This window comes from Pinus tabuliformis, chromosome 3_1, assembly GCF_031772625.1.
Source record: "Pinus tabuliformis cultivar Carrire ecotype Pingquan chromosome 3_1, CPIR1, whole genome shotgun sequence".
Classification (NCBI taxonomy): Eukaryota; Viridiplantae; Streptophyta; class Pinopsida; order Pinales; family Pinaceae; genus Pinus; species Pinus tabuliformis.
Window position 1 is genome coordinate 621552165 of NC_142301.1, and position 9949 is coordinate 621562113.

A 9949-nucleotide genomic window follows, 5' to 3' on the forward strand; every position below is an offset into this window, starting at 1 on the left:
AAGATTTGATCCCTCAGTACTTAATAGATTCTGAGTTAAGATAGTTGAGGCCACTATAGAAGAGATGTTGTGATGTCCTATTATATTATCTTATATTATCTAATTTTTACTCATTGACTTAGTCAAATTATATAAAATTTAAATTAAATTAAATTAACAAAAATAAAATAAAATAATTATTAATTATAAATATTAATAATTAATAATTAAACCAACCTAGTTTAACTCCAAATATGTCAAGCCCTAAGAGGGATCAAATATTTGGAGGTGCAAACCTAATCCACAGTTAAAATGGATATATGATTATCATATAATTTGTTGTTGTACCAAAAGGTGTTCTCCATCCAAGTATGGAAGAGATGCTCTAATGTCCTATTATGTTATGCTATGTTGTTATCTAAATATTTTGACTTAATAAAATTAAGTACAAAATAAAAATAAAATAAAATAATAAAATTAATTACTATAATTAATAATTATTGATAATTTACCTTAACTCTGGATCTATCAAGCACCAAAAGGGACTAAATATCTAGAGATGCAAATTTTTTTTCAACATTTACTCAAAAAGTAGTTTTTCTAATAATATATCATTTCACCTAGAGGAGCTCTCCAATCAAGCATGGAAGAGATGCTGTAATGTTATGTCATGTTATGTTATGCAAATATTTTTCCTCTTTAAATTTATTACATAAAAATACAAAATAAAAAATAAAAAATAAAATAAAATAATAATTCTAATTATTAATTAAAACATTTTGAGTACGAATTACATAAAAATAAAATAAAATTAATAATTATAATTATTAATTATTAATAATTAAATCAACCTAGATCCATTTCAATGGAGAGGGATCAAATTTCTTGATGTGCAAACATTTCTTCATGTTTTGCACTCAAAAAAGAGGTTTACACCTTGAGAGATTTGCTCTCCATTGGATCTAAACTAGTTATAAATAGGCTTATGGAAATAGAGATAACATTTACTAGATATTATATATAAATGTTGTTTAAATCATCATTGTTATTTAAGGAAATTCGCATCTAGAATGACCTACTAAAATAAGACTCCCAAATTTTCATTTTATTTTTAACCTCCACTAAATGTCCATAGAATATTTTTACTAGTAGTCAAGAATAAAAAGTTGAGAATCATATTTATTTAAAAAATAACTGTCCATTTTACTTTTCAATATAAGTTAAATTCAATTTGTTTTTTATTTATGGTATTAAATTATTATTGTTTATTATTGGCATATATATATATATATATATATATATATATATATATATATATATATATATATATTTCATGTTACATGTTATTTTAAATGTATATTGTTTGATTCATATATTAATTATTTTTATTATAATAATAATAATTATTTTTATTATAATAATAATAATAATTTAATATATTTTTATATATATTTTTTAATATTGGCAATGTGAGATGTATCATAAATGTTTTGATGCATATTTTATATATTAGTATTTGTCTATGACAAGCAAGTCTATTTTAGAATAAAGCTTCCAAATTTTTTGTATTTTTTAATAAAAAACTATTATTTATATTCACACCTAACACATAATTGATAAGATTAAATTCTAAAAATATCCCTTCATATTTAATCAACTTTTTTTTATTGTTTTTTTTCAATTATTTTAATAATAACACATACTTCAATCGACTTTTCTTTTATTATTTATTTCAACAATAATATAAATATATTTAATATCTATAGTTTTACCTACACAAAAATAAAATTATAAAATTTTGGTAAAAATTAGATTTAAAAAAAATAAAAAATTAATTGTAACATGATAAAATATAAATTCAATATTCAATGATGATGGAATTATTAATATTAATGAACCATTTAACTCATATACCTAATTAACTAACTTTCATTACATTTGAAAATAGTAAAATAACTAACTTTCATTACATTTGAAAATAGTAAAATTGTTTTAATATTGTAATATAGTATTAGCCTTCCCAATTAAAAAAAACAAAATTAATGTATCTGGTTATTATCTAATTTATTTATAACTAAATTATGTAAACTTTAATGTCATTTAGCTTTAGTTTAATACTTAAAAGAACATAATTTTCCCAATTATAATTTAACTTCGTAATTAATGTTATATAATTATTTTTCATTATGTTTTTAAGTAAAATAAATTCTAAAAGTAGTTAACAACATATAATGTAATGCTGTAGTTTAATGATTATGTTTTTTTGCTATAAAGTTATGAAAATTTGGGTCATATTTTGAAAAAATCTAGCAAGGATTTTTGTAAATCCAAGTAAAAGTCGTCAAAATTCATCATTTTAGTTGCCTTAGAAGTTTTTAATGGTGCTAAATCTATTTCCACAATAAAAACATGATTCAAATACTGCATCTACAATATTTTTTAATTTTCTTTTATCAAAATTCCAATCACTTTTAACTGTCCCGGCAATTCTTTCGCCTCTGCAGACAACTCCTAAACTCCAAATATATTAAACTCCAAATATAATATAGATAAAACGTCTTATTCTTTACGCATATTCAAGGAATCTGAAAACTATTCCCTAATTTTTCGCCCATGTTTAATTCCAAACCTATTAGGAACAGAGACAGACAGTTGCCCACGAGTAGCTGAACAAGAGCATCATGCAGATTAACGGGAATTACATGTAAGCATCATGAAACTAGCAGCCATACGCAACAGATGTGCGCTGGGATTTCTAAGACCCAATGACATTATTGATGTATCGTACGTCGACCCTTATCATAAACACATTGAAACAGTTATTTGACTAGACTAAGTAAATAATTCAGTCAGCGACTTTTAGAAAGACAGATAGATGACTAGACGCTGAACAAGAGCATCATCCAGATTAAGAACGGGAATTGGATGTAAGCATCAGGAAACGTATGGCATAAGCAATAAGTTTATGTTTGAGATTTTTAAAATTTAATGAGATTATTGATGTTTTTATATTGTGGAAAAATTTATTATAATTTAGAAGTTTATGTTTGAGATTTTTAAAATTTAATGAGATTATTGATGTTTTTATATTGTGGAAAAATTTATTATAATTTAGTTGTTAAATTAATTGTGACTTTTTTTATTATTATTAAAAAAGTGACTTATGTTTGGAATTTTTAAAATTTAATGAGATTATTGATGTTTTTATATTATGAGAAAATTTATTATAATTTAGTTGTTAAGTGACTTTTTTGTTATTATTAAAAAAATTAAGTCACTTGGAATTGGAATAATCTGTTAGTGATAAATAAAAACAGATTTTCATTGGTACCATGTCAAATACCTCTAGAAAACATTCTCCCTTAAAAAATCAAACCAAACCAGATTATTGATATCATCATGCATCCTTTACCATAAACACATTGAAAAAAGTTATTTGACCGGACTAAGCAAATAATTCGGTCCGCGACTTTTCCGCGAAAACAGCCGGATAAACCTTTTTCCAAACCAAACCAGATTATTGATATCATCATGCATCCTTTGCCATAAACACATTGAAAAAGTTATTTGACCGGACTAAGCAAATAATTCGGTCCGCGACTTTTCCGGGAAAACAGCCATATGAACCTTTTTCATGTGGAACTTTCTTATAAAAAGTCCCATTTTGATTCACTTGAAATATTTTTGGGCTCCGTCTCCTGTTGATCGTGGACAACCGCCTTCAAGCCCTTGGGTTCAGATTATTATTCGATATACTTTCAAGCTTCCTCAAGATTTGGCAGAAATCGATCAGTGTGCTACTTAAATATTTGTGCAACAATGGGAAAACCCAAATATAGCGAATGTTCAGTTTGGATAGTCATCAGCATGCTCGTGGGTGCAATACCTGTTAATGTTACCGCTCAACCAGGTTTCTGTCGAACTTTTTAGCATCTGACGTTTTCATCACTCACAGCTCAGTTCATAATTTTTGTTTTAAAAGATATTGTTTTAACCATTGATTTAAATTATGGCGTCGCAGGTTTTATCAGTATCCTCTGCGGAGGCAAAGCAAATCACACTGATGAAAACAATATAAAATGGGTCACTGATGATAATTATATAGACGTCGGCCAGACAGCGAGCACCGGAGACGCAAGCTTATCATTTTACCTGCAAAATCAACGGTTCTTTCCAAAGCCTCTGAAAAAGGCTTGCTATCAGTTGCCGATAGCCTCCAACGTGTCTTACCTGTTCAGAGCACAGTTTGTCACTGCAAATAACGGCGGCTATCAAGCCATGTTCACCTTTTCTGTGGAGACACTGGGTATGTTACAGAAGGAAGAAATGGCTGTTGGTCATGATCCGATTTATTATGAATTTATTTTCGTTAGTTCTGGCACAATGTTGTATGTTTGCTTGACCAGAACCTCCGAAAATTATGATCCCTTCATCAATGCAATCGAGTTGAGGAGTCTCCGAGATGGCATGTATGGACAAGCTAAGCGAGGATCCTTGTTGTCTTCAATATCAAGGAAAGATGTTGGTGGACATTATACGGTTAGGTGAACATATACAATTTCATATATGTTTTATTTACGGAAATATCAGCTACAAATTCTAATCGTTCCAATGGTTGTTAGAAATATTGACTAAAATGTTTTTGAGATGTGTTACTGGATTCTGTTTTTGTGTATTTCTTTTGTGGTTTTCCTGTAAAAGCTGAAAAGGGTTGTGATTTAAGGAGATCTTTCACATTGATACCGGATATGCCCCAAAAATTTCTGATGTGTGATGGTTAATTTTTATACGCTACCTCTGTCCAGATATGTTATTTTTTGATAGCGATTGACTGGATAGATTTGTATGATGGCTTAAGCAGGTATCCCCAAGACAACTTCGACCGCATCTGGAGAGCGTTTCCTGAAGACTCTTATGCAAGTTCGCTAAAACCCATTTCAGCAAACAATACCAAAAACCTTCCTCCAATTAGTGTCATGCAAACGGCATGGGTTACGAACCAGGATAGCCTTGGAATAACTATAAGACCAGTTTACGGGTTTTGGAAATCATTACTGGTGCTTTATTTTGCTGAGATCCAGATGTTAAATATGTCTGAATCGAGATCTTTTTATGTGGAGATAAATGGGGAAAGACATTCTGATATCATTACAATTGTTCCTTATTACTCTGCCATGGAGCTAGCAATTCTATTGGATAAAACAAATACCTGCCGATTTGACCTGTACAGGGCCAAAAATTCTACCCATGGCCCTATACTCAACGCCTATGAGTTTTTCCTGATAGTGGATACAGCACAGGCAACATATCAACAAGATGGTAAGTGTCCTAGCTATAATTCCTATACTGTAATTACAGATATTATAAGTCAATTTCTAACCAAGTAGTTCTTAAACTCAGTTGAAGCTCTTGAGGCAGTCAAGAGAAGGTTTGACATAAAAGATTGGATTTCCGATCCTTGCTTTTTGATGGAGTGGGAAGGAATTGTCTGTGATAGCGATAATAACTCTTCGTTCAAAAGAATTTCGGAAATGTAAGTTTACTTGTTCAATTTGTTTAGAGTTAACTACTTCGCCGAAATTGTAAAACTGAAATGATAACACCGTAGCATAGATTTCTTGATGACAGAAATTTATCAGGAAGGAATCTTACAGGATTGGTACCCGAGGATTTTGGACGGCTGAATGCAGTAGTTAACTTGTAAGTAGAATTTTATTTTCATGGTGAAAATTTCCAATAGACAACAAATACACATGGTTATTAGCTAATTCGATGAAGGCCACAAAAGGACCGTGCGTCTTCAAGTTGTGGTAAAATTAGTCATTGCGGTCATTTTTAATTGAAGTGTAGATTCTGAGAGTATTTGGAAATTTGACGGAAAGTCAGATATTGACTTATACCTGGCTCCTGTAACTGAAATTTCCAAAATATTACTGAAATCTGTAATCTGGTCCGGCATTCTTAAAAGCGAAGGCGTTTCATAAATCTATTCCATCAGATTAAATGGCAAATAGAATTTGATGGTGCTGATTACGAACGGAACATAGCTTGCTTTTAATATTACAATGTAACTGGCACTGATCTATTTGTGTTGAAATTACCAGGTCACTTAATAATAATCATCTGACAGGACCTTTGCCAAATTTCTCCAATTTAACGAAGTTGGAAAGATTGTAAGTACTCCTTTCTAAACATAAATGTTCAGTTTCTTGGTCCTTTATTCATTAGCCATGTAGAATGCCATTTTTCAAAGGAAAATGCAGCCATTCATTCGCTTGCTGTGCAGACATCTGCAAGACAACAATTTCAGCGGTAGTGTTCCGGAGTGGCTCTCTCATCTCAAAAATCTTAAAGAGTTGTACGTCTACCTTTTTTTACTTTTTCTTTTAGTCAAATTGAAAAGGAAAATACTGCTGGGATCATATAACTTTTTTTAATTTTTTTCATTTCTGACAGGTTTATAGAGAAAAATAACTTTAGCGGTGTGATTCCTCTTCAGCTTCTGGAAAAGCCTTCATTGGAACTTAAGTAATCTAATAGCTTATTCTTTACTCGCTGTATTCGGAACATATTCCCATTCTGATATTTTGAAGTTCAGAATTAGGCAAAGGAATTAGGAAACGAGTGAAAGTTTGTGTAATCTTACTGAAGTAAACTCTTAATTTTCTTACCGGAAAAAGAAATAAAAATCGTAACTTCTCTAAAAAATATTCTTCATTTGGTGTTCTCCAGCTACTCTGGGAACCACTACCTATGTATGCATAAAGGAGAATGTGTCAAAAACTTTCAGGCAACCGGAAGTCATTTAAGAAAGCACAATGTTGTCGTCGGAATAACACTAAGCGGTGCTGTATTAATAGCTTTAGCGTCGATGGCGGTTATTGCTGTATACTGGAAAAAACAAGGAACAAAAAAGCGTCTTAGTGAAGGTCAGGAAATAACTTTGAATTATAGGAAAATTCTAATAAGACATAGGGGAAGTTTACCATACGAAAGTACCTGCCACTTGTTTCTAATGCTTTGTAAATTTACTTGGACTGCAGACTCCGCAATGATGAAGTTGCCCAATTCAATAATAGCCCGTGCCTTTATTTTAGAAGATATAGTAGCAGCCACACAAAGCTTTAATCGGAAAATTGGGGAAGGGGGTTTTGGGTCGGTGTTCTTTGGTCGATTACCGGAAGGAAAGGAGATAGCCGTAAAAGTGCTCTCATCGTTTTCCAAACAAGGAGTTCGCGAGTTTATGAATGAGGCAAGTCTGAGATTCTCAAAATATGTAATATGCTTCAATTTATGTATGTGTTTATTTATATTCATAGTATTTTTTCTCCACTTATATGCGACAAGGAAAAATAATAATGTATAGTAATTAAATGATGTAGATTGATTTCTTGATTAACAGATCGATCTTCTTTCTAGAGTCCATCACAAAAACTTGGTGTCTTTACTTGGCTACTGTAATGATTCTAGAGAGCCTATGCTTATCTACGATTACATGTCTGGAGGGTCCCTAAGGGACCGCCTTTATGGTAAATATATTTCTCACACATATTGTCTAATTGAGTTGAAGCATAATATTACTATTAATTATCAATTTATTTTCCAGGACCTGGTTCAGAACTTTCCAAACTAAATTGGAGAACAAGGCTCCAAATAGCATTTGATGCCGCTCAGGGTAACGTTATTAATGCAGTGTATTTTCTGTGCAGTGGATTTTCGTATAGATGTAACTGTTATCTTATCTTACAGAGTACAAAAGGTGCTTAAACATATGTCTCCTCTGATCCACCTGCAATTTATGTTTGAAGGTCTGGAATACCTGCACGTGGGTTGCACTCCAAAGATACTTCACAGGGATGTAAAGACCTCTAATATCCTTCTAGACAACAATTTGAATGGAAAATTAGCAGATTTTGGTCTGTCAAAGATGATGGCAATTGATGGAGACGCTACCCATGTTACCACTACGGTGAAAGGAACTCCAGGATACCTTGATCCAGAGTAAACTACACATATAACTTGCGCTTTCTTCGCAACATTGATGAAGTCTAATGAAATCTATGAAGTATGAAGAGGTTATGAAAACATTAATATTTTTTTTTGTTGGGAAAATGTTTTGACAGGTATTTCCGCACTCAAATGTTGACTGAAAAAAGTGATGTATATAGTTTTGGAGTGGTTTTGTTAGAAATCATATGCGGCAAACTACCCATAAATGTACAACTACCTGAAGAGGAACGTAACCTTATCCAGTGGGTAAGAAATCTGTTACATTTCGCTCCAAATATGCAGCATTCCCCACTTCACAACATGAATTATGATTTGGACGTGTGTGACTAACAATATATCTTTGTTCTTCTGCATTTATATATATGGAATGTCTAGGTAACGACGTACGTCGTAGATGAAAATCCTCCCGACATAGCGGCAATCATAGACAAGAAATTGGAAGGCAGCTACGACATGAGATCAATCACGAGTATTGTCAAACTAGCGCTCAGATGCGTCGAGGAAAAACCATCATCCAGACCCAGCATGAGTGAAGTAGTGGCAGATATAAAGGAGGCTCTCATACATGAGAATGAGCGTACTGCTGCTCTTTCAATTTCAGAGGAGACTGGTATTGAACATGGAGATGTGCAATCCCGCCCCCCTCGTTCACCGGTGGAGTTTAGTAGATCCAATGATGGAGGTTGTGACTACAGTTCGAACATCCTTCAAGGAGGAAGATGAATTGGAATGTAAAGAATAATTGTTATTTGATATAGACTGATCAACCAATGCATGTTAGAGTCTTGTAATTATCCTGGTTGTAATTATCCTGGTAATTAATGTAGAGGAGTTTTCTGGCTACTGTGAGTACATAAATTTTTGGGAGTTCTTTCAATTGTGATTAGAAAATTTAACAGTAATAGTGTTTGAATCATGTTTTTATGGTGGAAATAGATCTAACACTATTAAAAATCTTCAAACACTCAAAATTTTGAAGTTTAATAACTATAACTTAGATTTACAAAAACTCTTCCAAATTTTATAGATAAAAGCATATATATATATATATATATATATACAAAAATGAAATATGAAAAACAGCTAGCTGGGCCACATACTGAATACCAAGAAGCAGATACCACCCCTGTGGGGTTAAAGTGGGGATAAACCGCATTTTCGTGCCAATGATCGATATTCTTATTAGACCAAATAGGAGAGAGAAGCCAGGTAAGGTCACGTTGCTTAGCATATATATATATATATATATATAAAAGCATAATGGTATATGTATTTTAGATTTCGTTTGCAAAAGTGTCTAAAAATTTTATAAATGACTTGGATTTTATCAATCGAAATGTTTTCAACTATTATGATCATGATGATGCATGTGGAAGGTAATGAAGCTTAGTTTTAATTAAAAACATTATAAAAATTTTATAGTGTTATTGTCACTTTTAATGTTTTTTTAGTTATTATATTATAATGTATTATTAAGAAGATTTCGTAAATTACAAATAAAATATTCTCATATCTATTTTAATTAACACTAACAATTGCACCAGATGTTACAAAGGAAACGACGTAATGTTGTAAGATAGAAAACAATAGAGAGAAAACTATATTCAACAAGAATTCTCTGTTGACGTTGGGAAAGTGGCTGAAGAGGTATCTTTTCATTTATCTTATATTTTTATTAATGCTATGATATCATCTTCTTTATCTTATATTTTTATTAATGCTATCCTTTTATGTCTTTGTATCCACTTTCATACACATTTCCACTATTTAATGTTGTTTGCACATAGGATTGCCTTGTTCGAGTAATTCTTATGGGGAAAATTCAAAGTGATAAAGAAACAAAGTTTGGGTTTGGCTATAAGTGCAATGCTTGCACAACAATGAATTTAAAAGCTTATATACAATTGTGTAGCAAGTTCCTTCTGTCCAACTAATGACTTTTGGAAAGTGGAGATTAGAG

General features: G+C 31.3%; 1 protein-coding gene across 2 annotated transcripts; it reads left to right on the forward strand.

Moving 5' to 3' along the window:
* The first annotated feature begins 3647 nt into the window (after positions 1-3647).
* LOC149188566 (receptor-like protein kinase At3g21340) lies at positions 3648-8782 on the forward strand. 2 transcript variants are annotated; one of them, XM_089411679.1, is made up of 15 exons: positions 3648-3889; positions 4001-4523; positions 4841-5298; positions 5380-5512; positions 5593-5679; positions 6084-6152; positions 6266-6337; positions 6436-6507; positions 6712-6908; positions 7023-7231; positions 7382-7508; positions 7586-7654; positions 7788-7980; positions 8103-8235; positions 8365-8782. In XM_089411679.1, the coding sequence occupies exons 1-15, from the start codon at positions 3799-3801 to the stop codon at positions 8710-8712; spliced, it is 2781 nt and encodes a 926-aa protein (XP_089267805.1). In that variant the 5' UTR covers positions 3648-3798; the 3' UTR covers positions 8713-8782. The 2 variants fall into 2 exon arrangements, with proteins under 2 accessions (XP_089267805.1, XP_089267804.1); XM_089411678.1 differs by having other exon boundaries at positions 5608-5679.
* The last annotated feature ends 1167 nt before the right edge of the window (positions 8783-9949 follow it).

Coding starts and splice junctions, on each gene's coding strand:
- LOC149188566 (XM_089411679.1), top strand. CDS start 3,799: ATGGGAAAACCCAAATATAGCGAATGTTCAGTTTGGATAGTCATCAGC. Junction 5,513..5,592: donor TTCAAAAGAATTTCGGAAAT/GTAAGTTTACTT, acceptor ACCGTAGCATAG/ATTTCTTGATGACAGAAATT. Junction 7,981..8,102: donor CCAGGATACCTTGATCCAGA/GTAAACTACACA, acceptor ATGTTTTGACAG/GTATTTCCGCACTCAAATGT.